At 35.2% G+C, this 20228-nt stretch overlaps 1 protein-coding gene across 2 annotated transcripts in view; it reads right to left on the bottom strand.

The window, feature by feature from the left end:
• The window catches only part of RALYL (RALY RNA binding protein like), a 1351009-nt gene extending 1331046 nt beyond the window's left edge, over nt 1-19963 (bottom strand). For both annotated transcript variants that reach the window (XM_044065722.1, XM_044065723.1), the window contains exon 1: nt 19834-19963. In XM_044065722.1, the coding sequence (XP_043921657.1) occupies nt 19834-19870 (37 nt within the window). In that variant the 5' untranslated portion in view covers nt 19871-19963. The remainder of the gene's footprint in view (nt 1-19833) is intronic.
• Nucleotides 19964-20228: the final 265 nt, after the last annotated feature.

Genomic DNA, 20228 nt, shown 5'->3' with positions numbered 1-20228 from the left:
CTTAATAAGATGTAAATGAAAAATGATGCACCTCAGCTAATGCTAATGAAGCATTCTCATGCCTGTTTGTAATTCACTGTGGAATTTTCCCTATGTCCCATGCTGTCCACAGATGCTTAATAAGAAGAGGAGTCTCCCCAAACAATTTGTAATGTGCAAATATGCTGGCACTTATTACTAGACTTGCTATTTCCAGCTATGAGTTGCTTGTCTTGTTCAAGTCAAACCCGCTTGTGCCCAGTGACACCAGCTGGCTAAGAAGCAGAGATGTAGGCAGAGTATAACTGATAATCAGGAAATCCCCATTGGACTTCTGATCCCTGTGGACACTAAGGTAGGTATAGGACTGAGATTGTGATGGGGATCTCACAGGCTTCTGTCTTGAGGATATTGCAGCAGTTCCTGGATGTACTCTTGACACATGTATCAATTTCTCGGTGTCACCTCAGGACTAAGCCAGCACTATGTGTGCCTTTTATGGGATGGCACATTTCCCTGAGGTATTCTGTGTGATAGACTGCACCCATGTTGCAATGAGGGCCCCTTCTAGTTTACATGGCAAGCAATAATGTATTAGGAAAGGCTACCATTCCATCAATTGTCAGGTAGTGTGTGATGCATTGGGGTGTATCACCAATGTCTCTCAACAGCATCCTGGCAGTGCACATGATTTCCATCACTAGCTCACTCCAACACCTCTTGTGCTTGGTAGGATGCCCAGTGGTCATCTTGTTGGTAAGTTGAAATATATATATATATATATATATATATATATATATATATATATATATATATATATATATATGTGTGTGCTGCAGTGGTGCAGCAGTTAGTAATGTCGCCTCACAGCAAGAGGTTCTAAAGTTTGATTCTTGGCTGGGGTACCTTCTATGTGGAATCTGCATATACTGCCTGTGGTCATGTGGGTTTCCTCCAGGTGCTCCGTTTCCTCCCATGTTTCAAAGATATGCAGTAGGTGGACTGGAAACTCTAAATTGGCTGTAGGTGTGAGTGTGTGTGTGAGTGAGTGGTACGAATAAACTACTGTGGCAGGTGTAAACCTTGACTCAAATGATTGTCACTGCTGAAGTGATACCCCAAGCCTATGTACAAAATGGGAAAAGGGGTTGAGGATGTATATATATATATATATATATATATATATATATATATATATATAAATATATACATATACATTTATATCTGGTTCCCCTTTATAACATCGTCTAACCATAATGTTGGCATGCTTAGCAGTGAGATGATAAACATCTGAATGGAGAATTTCGCTTCTGGAAAACTAACCACGTGGACACCACTGATGACCTTTGCACTTTTCTCAACTGTAGTGTGAGTTCAGAGTTGGAATATTTAAGTAGGGGGTGTGTGGGGGTCACAGCCCCTCCACATGGGGGGTGTGGGGTGCAAAGCCCCCACTTTGGTGGGTTTCATTTCTTTAGTTTTTTGTTTTTTTTTTTGTCAGTGGTTGCCAAGTGGTTAGTTTCCCAGAGGCAAAATTCACTGTTATGGGAATTCACTGTTCTAAACTTTAGATGTTGTCATCTCACTATTAATCGAGTCGATGTTATGGTCAGATGATGTTATAAAGTAGAACCATATATCTATATACACACACACACACACACACACTCACACACAAACACACACATCTATATATATATATATATATATATATATATATATATATATATAAAATATTTAATTAATGACTCTTAGTAAAATGCATTGCTGAATAATAAATCAGTTTTCCTTTTTTTATCTCCAGTATGGGATATATGTGCATTTCATGTATTATGTGTAAGCATATCATGCCCTCCAGGGACTTTATTTTTACGCAGTGTACCTTGTATGAAAGATTATACCAACCAAATGTTATGTGTGGTATTATTGTTGACCTGGCTATCCTACCATCTCTGCCACTTTACATAACCATTTCCTATCACCTTCTCCCCATTATACTAATCTAGTCTAATCTCTCTGCCCCTTTATATTTACAATTTAACTAAACACATGACTTACTTATTACTGCTGTGAATTGCCAAAATGATGCTCTCCAGAACTGTATATAGTGTTTTACTTTGATTTTTTCCCAATGCTATTTTTGTTAAATATTTTTAGTATATCTCTATGCCTTACAATATTGTTGATTATTTTTGAAATGCAGAATTTTCAGCTGTTTTGTATGTAATGTATTTGAAAATTTTTTGTAATTTCCCTGTTAAGTGGCGCTTTAATCCCTGGCCCTCCACTGAAAATTGGCTCTTATGACCCATTTATACTTTCCCAATAAACAAATATCAACAAATCAATATAAATAAATTACATATCTGACTTTTATTTATTTAAGTGTATGCATACTCTAATATATGCGACTAGTAACTTTATTACTAAGCTTACTGTTTTAGGATAAAATGTGAGTACTTTGTTACTTTCAAAAAAGACTGTTTCCTCTGAATTAATTATAGATTTCCAATGTTCATTATATAAATGTACAATAATAAATGGTTGTGAATGCACAGCACTTTAATAAATATTATTGCCATAGTATCTTGTCTGTAATGCCTGGAGCAAACCAGTCATGGGTCTTACCTCCTTGCACTGTAAACATTTAGTTACAAATATAATTACATAATGTTCTATTCATTTCGGCTTAAACACAGAATACATAATTAATGTCATTAAAGACAGACTGCATTTTCAAGTAAACTCCCTCCTAGGTTAATGTTTGCCAGTTTATAGGCTTATATCCTAAAGTGTTTTAAACATATGTTAAAATGTGCTAACTTTGAAGTAGTGATGACCGCTTTGCCCTAGTGAGTGATCTACTCTTGCACAACAAACACATCTGATAAATGTTCACAAAGCCTTGACGTGTTTCAAAAATCACAATAGTTCAATATGCATTACAAAATGAGAACACGGCACTGGCTTTTGAATGAAAACAAATGAATTTGGGGGGGGGGTCTTTGGCCGGCTGAATTATGTCATTGCTGTTTACCTCTACTTTTATTCACATCAGACTGATTTTTTTTCTAGATACTCTAGTTTCTTCCAACCTCCCAAAGCAAACTTCCCTAAACAAGCCAATGTTGTTGATTGGTTAACAATTTTTTCTCTATATATGACATATGCCCTTGCTTTCGTGGTCCAGGTCATTGATGAAAAGGGTCCAAGAAGGACTAATTCACTTACCTGGTTAACAAACAGAATGAGCGATTAGAAGATTAAAATGCTACTAAAGTTCAATACAGAAGTGCATTAGTTTGTTCTTCATACACACTCTTGGAAAGCAAACTTTTTCATGAGAAATTTGTGTTAAGGGGCTACAACTAAGAAAACTGTTATATTTTGTTCAAGTACTGATTTGTTTAACCAACTGATAATTTCTAGCCAACAGATACACTTTGATTGGTCAAGTAGTGTGTCCACAAGTAAGAATTAGTGAAAAAGTAATTATACTGAACAATATTTGCAGAATCTGTCATATTACAAATGTTTACCAATATGATAATATTATTGTTTATGATAGTTGTGCTTCTTTACCTGCTTCGTAAATATGATTACACTACAGCTGATACTGCTAAGGCATTGTGACATGCAGTCCAAGATTCATAGTTCCGTATGTGTGCATATTCATGAGTTGGTTTTGCACAGATTAAACAAATACATCCAGAAGGCTCCCTATTATGCTGTCGCAGATGCAGGTTGTCAAATGTGTCTTTTTTGAACTGTGAAGCGCAAAAAGGCAAAATAGCGAAGTGGCTTTTCAGCAAATTCTTTCCCTGGGGAAGACTTTGTTTGGCCGCTTTCACTACTTCGCCTTTTCAGCACTGTAGTACGATCTCGGTGATGGTACATTTAAGTAGGGGGGGGGGGCGGAGCCCTCCACATTAAGTAATGTTTTACAGTATTTTTTTTTGGAACAGCAATTGTTTTCCATTGTAAAATAATCGCTGTTCTGAAGTTTCGACATTTTTATCTTTTGCTTAAATTGGGTCGATTATCTGTTGTTCGCTCATCTGAGCATGGGATATGTTAATATAGACCACATCCAGAACTCTAAGGGAAGCATCCATAGAATCTGCGATGCTTATTCAGAAGCTAATGGTGCAGTTTGACACCTATACTGAGATTTGTTAATCTGGCAGACTCTTAAAAATAGATGTTGAGTAGTAGTCGGTTCACAGATGACAAATATACAGCAAAGGTAATTTCAGTGAGTGCCATTTATGTAAAATAAAAATTGCTTTAATTGAGTTCCAGCGAACATTAAAGTAACTTTTTTTCTTTTTTGTTCTTTTTTTAGCATGGAGATGCACCTCTCCACTTCCCATATGGGGTGAAACCTGAATACCTCAATAATCAGTACTATACCCTCAGTGATATGTATACAGTTATATCTAACTCTTCACTAAAACTATATGTTGACGATTCCATTGTAATATGTACTGTAAACCCCTCATCACTACTACAGTCTGCTTCACAACAGTCCTTTTCATTTACTGAGCAATGCTTAATGGACTCCAATCTGCTGCTAAATGCCAAGGAAACTAAATTAGTTTTACTTATCTCTGAGTTCACTTAAATGCTAATCATACCAAAAAATAACATGCCATTTGAACAAGTCTCCCATCCAAAATTACTAGCAGTAATAACAGATCATCATCATCATCAGCTACTAGGAGTAATAATAGATAAACTGCAATTTCATTACCACATAAATCATGTAATGTCTAAGACAAATAGAGAAATAGGTATGCCTTACAAATCTAACAACACTACTACACTTACTTACCTTAACTTTTACTTCCTTAACATGTTGTTACTGACAATGCTAGTCTAGCAGTTAGCAATACTCTCTTTCTGATTAGCTTATATGCTTCTGTTATCTTTATCCATGTTCAAAGGGCATACTTTCCAGGTAAATTTGCTGCTGTCCTACTCAGTCAAACTCTTAGCTCTAAATAACAACAACAACAAAAAGGAACTGGCTTGATCTTTAACAAAATATCACATCCTCTCAATGTAAAGTAATTCATACCTTGATTTGTCATCCTAACAAATGTACAGTGAGAGTTCTGGTGCAAAAATATTCTCCAAAGAAAGTATAGCAAACTTCTAATCAAGTAAATACATTGTTTCTAAACCAAACAATCACTTTGTTGGCTTCCTTTTGTAGTAATTAAATTCTGGAACCCTAACCCATGTGATATTCCATCTGTTCCCAACATAAATATGCCTTTAGCAACTCTAAAGGTACAAGTAACAAAAACATAGTTTTGCCAAAGTGTAAAATGATGCTCACCACTTTTTCATACTTTACTATTGAATCTGCATTTCCCCAAACCCAATCTGATAATTACAGGTAAAAAAAGACTAAAATGTAAAAATGTAGGTATGATTATTTATATCATTTGCATCTTCTCAGTATGCTTTAAATTCTTAACATTTTCCTCACTTGCATAACATACATTAACGCTGTCTCGATTCAGTAGTCGGCAAATGCTAAAAATACCAGTTTTGGGATGCTTTTATACTTTATTATGAGGTGGTGCAGCAGTTAGCGTTGTCACCTCACAGCAAGAGATTCTCCGGTTCGATTCTCGGCTGGGGTGCCTTCTGTGCGGGGTCTGCATGTCCTCCCTGTGGTCACGTGGGTTTCCTCCAGGTGCTCCGGTTTCCTCCCACATCCCAAAGACATGCAGTAGGTGGATTGGACACTCTAAACTGGCCCTAGGTTGAGTTTGTGCATGCGTGTGCCTTCTGTGGAAGATTGGGCACCAGGCTGGCAACTCAACACCGTAAAGCTCCACTGCCAATCATGAGCGGACAGATGATCCACTGTGGTGAACCCTAACTGGGAAAAACCGAAAGAAGAAGAATCAGCAATGTCTTGCAAGATGGTAAGAAAGTGCATTGTGTAAACAAATAACTGCTCATCATGGCTGTAGGTTCTTGATAACACTGACAAAAAGTTTCTCAGAAGTCAAACACCATGCTAAACCATTTTACAAGGCACCATGGTGAAGGAAACAGACAATTTTCAATCTCTGAGCACCTTGAAAAGATGGTTGATCTACATAAGACTTGTAGTGAGCAGATGAGACTCCACAAGAGAGAAAGCAATGTTTGAGGAAATGCTTTTTCAGCAGAACGAAACATCTCAATGCCAAAAAGAATGACAGCCTTTAAGGTAGAAACTGCTTTTACTTCTTTGTGGATAATCCTCGGTCCGTGCATACTTGTCAAACTTTAAGTGTCACTGCAATATCAATGCATCTTATGGGAGCACCCTGTATTATAATTATATCATGTTTGTCTGCTTTTGGTAGAACACAGGGGCTTGACCTGCATGTCTGTCCTTCATCTTGAACTACTTAAAGGCAGAGTTTCCCTTTTTATATAATGCCTATTGAGTCAGAATACTACAACCTGTTTGAAGGTACTGCACTTAAATATAACTAAAATGCCTTAGCAGTTGAGAAAAAAAAGTTATAGTCAAATCTTCATTATTTGCATATGGTTTTTACTGTCTGTATTCATGTGGCATGCATTGTCCAAACTAAAGTCGTGAAAACCAGTCTCAAATTTTTGAACTTGACTACTAAAAATATTGAGAAATGGTATGCAAAGTTATGTTTTTAATAACATAAAACTAAATTACAAAATATCAGGAGTTTAAATACCAGCAGAAAGAAAACATAATCTGATTTATGTCTGGAATACATTTCTGTTTGTACAAGTGTGAAAAGATGGTTTGTCATTAAGAAAGATCTATCTGAACTGTCCAATTATAGAAGTCATCACCATATAATGACAGCAGTTAACAGTGAAATTACTTCATGTATATGAAAATAATTCTGAGTTAACATTTCATGTTGTTGTAAACAATTAAAAATAAATAATACATGAAAAATTTATACATAAAAACAATCTGCCAATGAATACCAGTCTTTTGGATACATAGAAAGAACTCAACATCCCAGCTTGAGTAATGTACGTTTTCATAGTCTGCAAATATTGAAAATGGCAAATTCCTGCATGGCTTATGCTGTATGGAAATTCAGTGTGATAACTATGGGTTATTTTATTAGGGTGATAATTTCTGATTATTTAATTCTGGAAAAAATAGTCCTCAGTCTACAGTGCTTGACTTTGTGTAATACCATAATTTAAAACAGCTTCTTACTGAATCCATTCAATGTAGTAACATAGGACCATGGCTGGGCATCTTATCATAACCATGTTGCTAGGCAATTAAGAAATAGGTGGCAAAAATTAATTCCAATAATGAAATATAAGAAGTGAATAGTAAATTTATTGACATCCATGTGAGAAGACATAGGTTCATAGGTAGGTACTAGGCTATCGGCCCTAGCCAAAAAATGTACCCTGGCTTTCGCCACCCAAGAAAATTATGCCCCTGTCGAGCAGAGCCACAGAAGTGATCCCCGGGATGAATTTCCCATCCAATCATCAAGATTTTTCTTGAAGAGTGCTAATGAGGAGCTCTGTTTGACATTAAATAAACAGCCTCTGCAAGGCATAAACCCATGACCCTGCACACCACAGCCAAAGTGACTTACCCCTAAGCCATGTCAGATACTGCCATTGGTTATGCCAGCAGATCCAACTGAGAATGAAAACAGCTATAATAACTTATAATATGGGTTGTAGCTGTTGTAGGGTAGCACTAATTGCAAAAGTGGTTGTGTGCTATTAAAAGTGATACTTTTAAAGCTGTCAGTTCATTAGATGTGCATTTCTCATCTGCCTTCCATTTGTGAAGCAGTGTGACAGATGTTAACAGCTTTTAAAGAAGTGATTTGATTTCTCACACTGTTACCATGAAATTGCCTTCTCTAAAAGCACAAATTGCAATAAGAGCTTTTAAAGCTGTTAGTTGGGTTCCAATATCGTCTGCACACATAAAATATTGTATGGCCAGAGAACTAAACAAGAGAATGGGCATGAGCCCAGAACAAACAGATAAACAACAGCCTGCTCAGCACATTCAGGCAGAAACAAACTGGAAATAAGATAATGCAAATCCTTTTTATTCAACTCCATAATAAAGGAACAAGGCCATGTGCTGAGCTGCTTGTTTTTTTTCCAACACTGGTCCCATGTGACTACAATCTATGTAATAGTTTTAAAGTTTAAGAGCTTTTAAAGGCGTTAGCTGCTTTTCAGTGCAGAAAATAGAATTACAAATATTAGTCAGTAAATCTTGGGCAAAACGAGACAGAATCAGTGTAAAAGCTATTTTCTTCAAACATTTCCCAACATTCTGATTAGCAGATGGCATTTAGTTATCTTGCTAAATTATATGTCTCACAACACTATGGAGGCAATAAGCATGCTGGATGGTATTGAAAATGTGGACAACAATGTGTAAAAATATTTACGATTTTTGCGGCATTCTCTCACACCATATCTGGTCAGCTATCTTATCACATATAACAAATGTATTTAGTTGTAAAAGGTAACATGTAGGTAATATCTGCTAATAACCAACAGATCAAGAATAGCTATAATATTTCAAAGTATCATATAAAACTTACAAAAAAAAAACGTACCGAGACTCTGATAAAGCAGTGTCCATGTAAACAAATAAAAACATCAACTATAAATAAAATACGTACACTGGAAGCACAGAGAACCAGTAAAACTATATTTATTCTGGTAAGTGCTTTCCCAATTAGATAAAAAATCACTTCATCAGACCAAAACCAGATCTAAAACACTTACATTATAAAAGTTGTCATAGCAAATCAAACAACAGTTGTAAAGGCACATCCACCCCTAGCAATCAAACATAAGGAACACTGTTAAAGAGAAACAGTAAATTAAAAATAAAAAAGATCAAATAGAACACACAAATTAATAACCAAAAAATATTAAAATATGTAAAAAATATATACACATTTTATGTATTCACTTCTTATTTAACCCATGTGATTTCAAATTGGATTTTAAAGAGACATGTTCATTAAGTCCAGTTCCCCTGTTAGACTGCATCCTCAAAATCCATTCAAGTTCAACTGTTTCAGTCTTATTCCTTACATCACCTAGCCTGGGACTCATATAGACCCTGTCGATAACACGAAACCTAAACTCATGAGAGGTCCCTTTCTCAACTACATGTTTTGCTAAGGGATTACACATATATTGTATACTGTATATCGATGCAATAATTTTGTTCGCTAATATGTTCTTTCAACCTCCAGTTGTTTTCCAATAAAGAAAGATGATCAGGTGATGCAATGGGCCAAATATACAACATTCTTTGGGCTACAATCAGCCATAACACTGAAATTAAATTTAATATCAGAATCTGGATTGACAAAACTAGTAATACTATCAATAAAAGTACAATAATAGCAGTATTGCAGGCAAAGGTACCAAACACATCACTCACTAATTTAGATTTCCTAATTCTATTTGGGTAACATAACATCCTTTCCAGATTTCATCTATTTTAAAAACAAACACCGGACATTCCCCTACAGTACCCCTAATCTAACCATCTGTAAGGAGTATAGACCAATGCTTTTTAATAATGCCCATAACAATACTAACATCACTACTATACTGGAGCGAGAAGGTAAGGCCTCTCTCTTTCCTAGCATTAGCATCACCTGTACATGATGTATTAATAGCTCTGGAAAAAAGGGCCTAGCACGTGAAGATCTCATCTGAGTACTTAACGCTAAGCCTTCATCCACTTTTTTCCTTTTATATCCCAGGTTCATAAAATGGTCTTTAAGGGCAACCATCTCATTACTAAAACCTTCCTGATCACATTTATTTATTTATTTATTATTTATTTGCTGTTGGTTAACCAGGATAGTCCACTGGGCCAAGTGAACCCTTTTTCAGTGGAGTCCTGGGGAGAAAAGCTCCTTCAAAAATTACATGTTACAGAGATTTACATTATATAACATACAAGACATAACAAGGTATAGAGGTTACAATGAGTAAAGTTAATAACAAAAAATTTTGCCTAGAAGCACATTTTGCACATTCAGCCTAGAAGCTTGCATACCCTGGCCCTTCACAATACTTGCAAATCATGTTGGGGATGCATGCTAGTCTTATGTAAAAGGGAATTTTTATAACACCCCTTTCTAAATAATTTTGTATCGAAGGGCATATCACCACATTTGATCACCTCAACATCTAAAAATTCAGTATTGGTAAGTGAATATTTCAAAGAAAGACTTAAAAAAGATGTGGTACTATGCAAATATTCAATAAAACCCAAAAGGTTAGTAAGCATACCCATGCACAACATAAATATGTCATCCACAAACTGAGAATAAAAACTAATAAACTTGGAAAAGTCATGATAACCAAGTACATAAGTATTCTCCCACTGAGGTAAGATCATATTAGCATAGCTATTTGCACAAGATGTGCCCATAGCTATGCCAGAGGTCTGCAAAAAATATTCGTTGTCAAGTAGAAAAACATTGTTTTCAAGTACAATTTCAAGAAAAAGACAAATCAGATCAATGCGGGTTCTATCAAACATACTATGTTCATTAATATATGCACAAAGCAATTCTAAACCCTCTATATTAGTAATAATGGTAAACAAAGATACATCCATTGTAACTAATAGCCAGTCAGTGGGTAGTCCATTAGTACTAACATGCTCATGTATAGTCTATAAAAATTGTTTAGAATATTTCAATACAACCTTGGACTTATCCAGAAGGGGTCTAATCTGTTTCTCTATATAAATTGAGAAGGGTTCAGTTAACCACCGTCCCCCAGCTACACTAGGCCTGGGACGGGGTGCAACAGGGTCTTTATGTACTTTAGAAAGGTCATGAAAGGTGGGAATACATGGGGCATCCACAATCAGATAATTAGCTAACTCTGCAGAAATAAACAATCATTAACAGTGTTATGCACTCTACGTATCATACAGTGAATTTCAGCCAAGTCAGTCTTTAAATACACATTAATGTCAGATAGCATTGCCTTAATAGAGGAATAGTAGAAATCTCTGTCCATGATAACTATATGACCATCCTTACGTGCCGGTTGAATAACAATTATGCCATTCAATGCAGACTTCTCATCAGATTTCAAATTATTAAAAACGCAATGACCATGTCTATCATTTAATGCTATGGATATCCACATACTGAAAGAAGCTTGGGGGAGGAGCACTGTGACTCACAGTCATAGAAAGTACCTCCCCCTCCAGAGGCAATGAATGCCCCAAGTGTACAGTCACAGGCTAATCTGTGGGTATAGCTGCATGTTCACCCTGTACAGAGGGTGCATGACCACTATGAATGGAGACACAGATGAGGATGAGATGGAAGAGCGAAATGAAAAAAGGAAAATGAAAGAGGTAAGAGGTAAATATGCAGGAGTAAGAGCAAAAAGCACTCTTTAGTAGTGGCTAATGGGATCAGATGATGCTGACCTGCCTATACATTAGCAGACATGGTAGTTACTAGTATGTGACATCAATGCAGTGGTTGGACATAATCACATGTTGTAGCAATGTCATAGGTGTGCCACAGGTATGATCTACCTTGTCAAGGTGACAGCACAATGGATGGTGGCTGAGCAGTTGGCCACTGTAGGTCGCCCACCAGGGAATACAATATTAACAGATATGGAAGAATGTCTATTGTCCCTGACTGGAGAGACAGATACAGTGATCATCTTTAAGGCTGTGGATGTCAGTGGCAGTTGCCCAACATCAATATGAATTTTCACAGATGTCGTTATAGCAGTAATGAACATGCATAGTGCAGGCTGTCTACAATGTCCTACTATTTAGTTTTCATCACAGGAATATAACCAGTACAGAGACAGCAGGATAACATGGGAGGCAAATAGGCATTGTACATCTGGTGATGCATGAGCAGCTTTGGCCTGCATGTGTGCCACATCACAACTCGTCCCTATTTGTATTTATAATTGATGTCTTCAGTGCTGTGCATCAGCATGGAACTCTCCAGAATTTGCAAAAGTGTGAAGCAGTTCTTTGTAGATTTCAGTCCTGTTGGCAAAAGTTTCAAATAAGTACATAAATAGTGCATTAAATGCAATCTCATTTTACAGCTCCAAATAAGTGGTGCACGGAAGATTTACATTCATACTACCAAGACTAGTAAGTTTTTTATTGTTAATTCTTAAAAGCGTAGCTAGGTCATATTACCTCATCTTCATACTTAGTTTATTAAAGCCTATTTTTAATATTATACAACAATACTGATGCAGTTTTTAATTTTTGTAAATTGTACAATGATATTTTTGGAGCATATTTTCTTTTCTTGTATTTGCATTTTGTATTTTTGTATTTTTCAGGAACGTTTCACTTTGGGTCTTGACTGAAAAGGATTATAATTTATTTATTTATTTATGTATTTATTTTGACAAGGCAGACTTTCCTTGTAAACAAATGCAAACAAATAAATACATATGTGATTATAAAATATAAAAACCTAATATATAAAAAAAGAAAAAAAAAACAATACTGAATATTCTATGGTGCATATATGGATTTATGCCTTAATGTAAATTACTTTACAGAGCATTTTTTTTTGCTGCTCATGGAATCATACGTGCTGTGATAGATGTATGACTAGAAATATATACTAACAGTTTGAATGCAACATTTATTTTTGGCCAGATAAATGATTTTTTTTAATGTGCAGCCTGCAAATCCTGAGCCCACATCCCACATTTATCAGGGATTTAGAAATATGTCTTTTAAAGTTAGTAGCACCATTCTCATTACTAATAAAACTTTATTTATGTGTATATTTACATATGTATTTATGGAGTCTTTTTTGAAATATCTCTGCTGGTATTTATAATGATTAGTGTAACTTCGGGCTGGGCCATGAAGCAACTGCTATTCCTCTTCCTCAACAACTGACTCAAATAGATGTTAACACAATTCAATATTTCTTTCACTGTATGACTAGTCTCCTGTCATTGTGCTCTATAGTATCGGTACTAGTGTAGGAATGCAAGTATCAGATGTAGGTGTAGATCTTATAATTTTCAGTGCATGTTTGCATGTGTGCATGTGCTGCACTATGTGGAGGAATATATGTTTAAATATGCTAATGTCTAACTATAGAAAATTACATACCACATGGTTCACTGCTATCTAGAAGTCAAAGTATATACCATATGGAGGCTGCTAACACATCTACGGTGCCCTTGTTGTTTACTGATCTTCCTGATTGACATGTAAATGCCATATGGTATCAGAAGTGAAGAAAGCTATTTATGCATATAAAGAAAGTATTTACTTTCTAGATTTTAAGTACTGAGAAGGACTGAACTATGATTTGTAATTAGGAAATGCTGGAACTGCAACGTCTTGCGCTACAAGGTAACTTAAGAGAAAACCAAACTGTTGGGATCCAGAAATTCAAATTTTCCTTACTACAATTAGAATAATTGATAGGCTTGAATGGTATAGAGTTCTTCACTGATGTATAATACTGGGGAAGAAGCCATTAAGTATTTAATGCTTTTACCATTCAAAAACATGAGAAAGATAAAACTAAAGTGATTAGAGAACACCAAAACGTATTGTTTGCTTAGAAGTAACTTGACATTTATTGAACACTGTTTTTCTCAAGGGCACACATTCCAACCATGTCCATAAAAGCTTGTATTGCTGATTAAACAATCAAACCAAAGAGTGGTAATTTGGTGAGGTTCCTGCTTCATTAATAACAGATAAAACATTTAGTGCAATAATAAATGATCAGTCAAGGGGCATGCTTTAAAAACAGAAGGTTGTGGGTATATGCAGGGTGACTAAAATTACAAACACAGAATTACAAAAATTATATCAGGCAAATGAAACATATACGATAACAGGTTAGGTAATTAAAAGGAGAAAAAAGAAACATTGTAAACATTTGTTGCAACAGTAATGGAAATGAGGAAAAAGTACCACATGCTGTGCATGAAACCTAGTGGTTCCGAACTTCAATCCTGCTATACTATTTGGGATTATATGCTTAATCAGAAGTATCCTGAGTTCAGTGAGTTTTTAGAAGCATTGGTAGGAACAATCTTTTTTAAACATGAGTAAAAGGAAGGACTAGTGTGTTTTCAAAAGAATTTGTTAGTCATCTAAGAGAAGTATGAACTGGGTTATGAGTTATGTAACAGAACTACGACATGGCTTGTTTGCTTTTACTAATAACAGGAAAAAAGTTGATGCAGTAAAACCTGAAATGCATCACAAATGGTGAAACAAAAGTGCAGGTCAGACTATTGGCAAGAGAAATATGAATGATTAAAAAGACAGATGCACATTCTAGGCTGAACATTGGTACAGAGTGCAATATTTAGTCTGGTAATATTTTACAGTACTGGGAGTAAAAGGCACAGACAACAAAGGCATGTGTATAGTGTTAACAGATTCAAGGAACCACGTACATTTATTGTCAAAAGCTACTGACATATAATTAAAAAAATAAGAAGTACAAGACCATGCTTCAAATTGTTGAAATTCAAAGAATTTCATTCAGTTAATATTTTATATTGTTTGCCCTGTGAGAAACCAGGAATGCATAAATTTGCAGTGCAACAGCAAAGAGAAAATATGTTCTTATATATTAAGAAATAGGCAAATAGGCACAGAAAAATCATAGATATTCTACAACTCTATAAAATGATATCCTTTCATGACTATGATGATTTCATTTTAAACTTGCAAAGTTTGCCAGGAGAATAGTGCATAGAAACAAATCCTGATGCTATACCAAATGATACATGCTTTAAGAAAAGTATTAGTAGTACTCCAAAATGGAAATGGTCATGGATTGCAGTGAATGGAAAGCTTAGGTGCATAAGGAAAGGGAATGGAATGTTTGTTTATGTAAGAAAATATTCACATCTGTATTCATCTCCATAATTTGAACAAACTGAATACAATTAGGATTAACTTTTTTTCTAAAAATGGAGAAATGGTTACAACAGTGCCAGATAAGTCCATGTTGGTGCTAGAGGTACATCAGAGAATGTAACAGATAATTCAAGATAAAGATAGTGCACATTTAATGACCAGTTACAAAGATAGAAAAGAATTAGGCTTCCATTTGGTGTTTCATTTTCGAAGATCCCCAAAGACCAGTTTAATGGATCAATAAAGGCTTTTACAGTATAGTAAACAAAACTTATAATCAGTATATTAGTGTGAGTCAGATACAAAAAGAACATCTGAATAGAACAATATAGCTGTTGAATGCAGTGCATTCAATTTCATGATTTTCAATTTTATAAGACAATGTAAAATAATTATTTACATTTGTATGTTATGTTCATAGAGAAGAGAAAAAATGGTATAAAAGCAAGGAAGAAATCAACCTTTCCTCTTATCCCAGTCCGATGACCGAAAATCAAAGTATGGAATCTACAATAAACCAAGGTATGATGTTGCAAGATGCTAACACCAAAAACATGCAGTCTTTTAGCTGCAATATGCTGTGACTTGATTACAAGTCACAAAATAAACAGTTGTGCCCCCATGTTTTACAATTAGTAGAAGTGTGACATTATATTCGGGGTATATACCTTTAAATACATTACAGGAATTGAGTCAGAGAAAAAGTCTCATAAAGGCATGTGACACATCTACACTGTCTGTGTTGTCTAGTGGGGGATCTGATGGATATCAAATTACTACACACACTACTTGCTGTCTCGGGTTATGTGTGGTGGTGCAGCCGTAGCATTGTTGCCTCACAGCAAGAGGTTCTCCCGTTCAATTCTCGGCTGGAGCACCTTCTGTGTGGAGTCTGCATGTCCTCCCTGTGGTCGAGTGGCGTTCGAAAGACATGCGTGAATGGGCGTGCATTTGTTGAAGTTTGGGCATCGGGCTGGCACCTCAGAACCATAAAACTATACTGCCAATTATTAGCGGACCGAAATTCTGCTGTGATGACCCCCTAACCGGGAAAAGCCGAAAGAAGAACAACAACTACTTGCTGTCTCGATGTCACTGTATAAGCTGACCCATTGGTCTGAAGATGAAAAGCTTCAATTGAAAGAAAGGTATTTAACTGTATTTATTTTACTCATAGTTTTACTACATTTTATCATACTTCATTTTCTGTGCAGTAATATAGAAAAAATGCAAAGAGATAGCTGCCCTCAGCGTTAAGGTAGAAGACTGATTTTTCTTCATTGTTATTTGTGAAAAATGAAAAATAAAAATACTTAAACACTGCAATATTAATCATCAGTAATAAACAGTCCAGAACTACAGATGCAAATTCCTGTTCTATGAAAGTGCCGAAGAAACACATTCAAATAGGCTTAGTCACCAGAATAACTCTTAATTTATGATCAGCACTTTTATCCACTGACTGGACTTCATCAGATCAACTTTTCAGGTGCTTATCATAAATTAAAGCCTAGTTACTCTGGTGATTAAGCTTGTTTGAGTTTGTTTCTTCAGCACCTTCAAAGAGGAGGAATTTAGATCTGAAGTTTTGGACTGTTTATTACTGTTGCTTTATAGTGTAACATTGAAGTGTTATTTTTCATTTCTCACAAACAACAATGTAGTGAAGTCAGTCCTATTCCTTTACACTGGGGACAGCTGTCTTCTCACATATCTGCTGTGTTTTTTGTACGCATTCATCCTGTGACTCACATTTGGTGTACACAGGCTTCTTGGATGTGAGGCGGATTTATCAAAGCCATTGGTGACCTTTTTCACTTAATACAGAAAATATGCAAACTTGATCACACCTAAACTTTATAATGCTGCATTTAGTTAACAATTTTGGACTATGCCATGAGTTGCAATAGTCTTTTACTAGAGTTAGCTTTATTTTTATTTCACTTCACACTTCCACCCAAGAGATCATAAACATAAATACGCAAAGTATACAAACAATACATTCATAATAAGCAAAGGCATGGATTTTTGTTTTAAGGATGCTTACAAAATTAATCTTCAAAAATCAGAGAATGCTGTTATGCACCTCATTTGCTCTTCTTACAGAATACTTGTAGCCATTATCTGCAAATGTAGTGTATCTGGAACTTTCTGATATAACCTGTGTATTTTGAGCTTATTTATACTTTTTATACTTACATCATTATATTGCAATACACAATTTCAGTTATTATATATATATATATATATATATATATATATATGTGTGTGTGTGTGTGTATATATATATATTTTTGTAATTGTTTGTTTACGTCTTTGAACTGTATTGTCCCACTGGGAAGTTCCACTTTCAGTGGAGTCCCACAGAAACACTGCACTGCCATACTGTAAACGTGACACTGTTCACATTAGTACAAAGTGTCCATTTTTAAAATCTGACTATATGAACCAATGACAAGCATTTAAGATTCAGCTGCACACTTAAATGCACCTGATACAACTTGCAGAATGCTGATCATAGCATATGCTTGTTTTATGTCTTCCTTCAAATCTGAGTTTGTTCATCTTTTCCTGAGCAATAAAACAGTTGTGTCAGAACTATTTATTACATTATAGTCCTATTCCAAATTACCTGAAGTATTCTACCTTAATATTAAACTTTTTATCACAGTGCCTTCAATAGGTTTTCTTGCGTGATGTGTAAGCCTACCTTATTCTGAAGCCTTAGACAGTAACAGAGGTTTTATATTTCCGTATGCTATATACTGCATGTTACACTGCGGTTTGTAACTTCTTTGAATCTTGCTAGTGCAAACATTTATGGTAAACTATATATTTGCCATAAACCCAATTCCTATGGATTTAGTTAAACTGAATTCTGATGTTACTTTGACGAAATTTAATTTTTAAACCTGGGCATCTATCTCCGCCAACAAAAGTTCATAGTATGTGATCATTTAAAGGTCTGTAACATACTGTTCAAATAGCAGTAATTATCATATGTCACACAATTTTGTATGAACATTCTGTCTTTGGATTGAATTAAACATGAAACAGGTGTGTTAAGCTAATATGCGTAACTGAATGTTTCAAACCAATCTATTTTGTGAGTAAGCTGGATTTTTTGCCTTCTATACAAACATAACTTCTGGATTCAGAAACATTTGATATGATGGCAACTGGTGAATAATTTTCATATACAGGGTACGTATCTTTGGCTGTATATAGATGAAAGCATATTGTGTCACATGATTACATTTCCTATTGATCACCTTCCAATAAGCTTCAACAGCCAAGCAGTGACCAAATTGTTTGAGATGTAGCTGATATTTGGAAGATATTAAAGAAATTGTTTCATATTATCAGTTGCTATGCCACACTTACCTCATCATGATAAAGAGATTTATACCTGGAAATATAGAACAATGAAAGTCAATATATTTGTTGTTATGTTTACCATTGGCACATATTACCTTTAAGAAGATGTTTTTAATCTTTAAGAAGCTTTTAATACCTATCTACTTCCAGGTACCATGCAAATGGCACACACGAGTGATAAAGTACCGCATGATTTCAGCCCAGAATATTGACACGTTTTTGTATATGTACTTCAAGAAATTAATGTATAAATTCACTTGACATGCCTTTCTCTAGACCCCACTCTTTTATTCTCTGCCACACTCTTTCTCTGTCTTTATCTAAAGCACCTCTCCTTTCTCTTGTTCTTCTCTGTCTGTACACACACACACACACACACACACACACACACACACACACACACACACACACACACACACACACACAATGCACTCAACAAAAAGATAAGTAAACTGATAGGTTGGCAAAGAAAGAGATAAGTACATACAGTGCCAAGTTCATGTCCACCCACCTCTCATCTTTTTCTCTTTCTGTCTCAGTCTCTGTCTTTACATAACAAACTCAACAAGAAATTACCACAATCTGCTCACTTCTAACTATGATGCCTGATTTTAATGCCAGTTACGTCAAATCAGAGAAGCACTAGAGAACCACTTTTCACTTATAAAACAAGTTTAAGCAAGATTTCAGCTACCTAGTACACATTTTAAACATGTTTTAGCATTGTGAAATCATATAAGATGAATATATCTAAACTACCACTGATATATACATCCATTGCTGCACCTTGGTGTAGTGTTTCTTTATAAACAATTAAATATGTTATTACATAAAATGTAAGCAAGAAAAAATTAATTGCTTTAAAATTTACTTTTACTATACTACCTTACTGAATATTTTTAGAAGATATATCTGTGTAAGAGTATTGAACATTGAGTTATTTAAGTGTTAAAAAATAATGCTATAATGGTAGAATTACTATATATGCAGGTATGTCAGGAAAGGCAAGACAGAAAAACAGACAAACAAATGCAACTTTGGCTGTACTGCCTTATTTGCCTCTAGATACTTTACCTGCAAAATGTTTCCATAGAAACAAGGTATTTTCTCAGCTGTATAATACAGAAGGGCCATCAGTGTTAAGCAAACTGATATTAGTTTTAAGAAATAACTTTTTTATTTGGCAATATATTCTTACAAAGTCTATAGTACATAAGTTAATAACATTCAATCTACCTCCTTCATTATTCACTGACATCCCCCTCCAATGTTTTATACCCAGACTGCAAGTCATATCTGCTTATTTATAAACTGAGGTTCCTGACAAAATCAGTAGTAAAATAATGATTCATTTGCTGCAACCAGGTCTTTCTGTAACAGTTGGCATTTACTCAGATGATTCTTCCATGCAGAGGAAACCTATTTTTTTTGGCAGAACTAATAAGGATTGGTACAGGCTTAGAAAAATCTAATTACTGTAAAATTAATCAGCACCATAGAAAATTGTGTTTAGCAGTTCCACTTACATCTCTGAGTTCGACGTTTCCCTTTGTACATAGTCATTCTAAATGCTCCCACCAGACTTGCAAATAGCAGACTTGGATACTAAGAAAGCACAGCTGAGATCTTGCTTCTTTACTCTGCAGAAAGACACTTGCAAAATGATGAAGGTAACCGGCAGACTTGGTGTAGTAGTGAGGGAAATACCATTCACATAAAAATAGGGGGGGACTATATTCCATGCTGTAAGCGTTTCTCACTAAATTAAACCTTTGGAGAACATAGCATTTTCCTTTTCCAGTACTGGTTTGTATTTTTCATTGTCTAAATGCAAAATAAACAGTGGAAATAGCATAGGTGTTCGCAATGCCTGATAAGGCATGTAGACTCATGGAATACAAAAATGATCAGTTCTACAGGT

Source organism: Protopterus annectens, chromosome 3.part0 (assembly GCF_019279795.1).
Source record: "Protopterus annectens isolate FY-2018-M chromosome 3.part0, PAN1.0, whole genome shotgun sequence".
Taxonomy (NCBI): domain Eukaryota; kingdom Metazoa; phylum Chordata; order Ceratodontiformes; family Protopteridae; genus Protopterus; species Protopterus annectens.
This window is presented reverse-complemented; position numbering and strand designations above follow the sequence as displayed.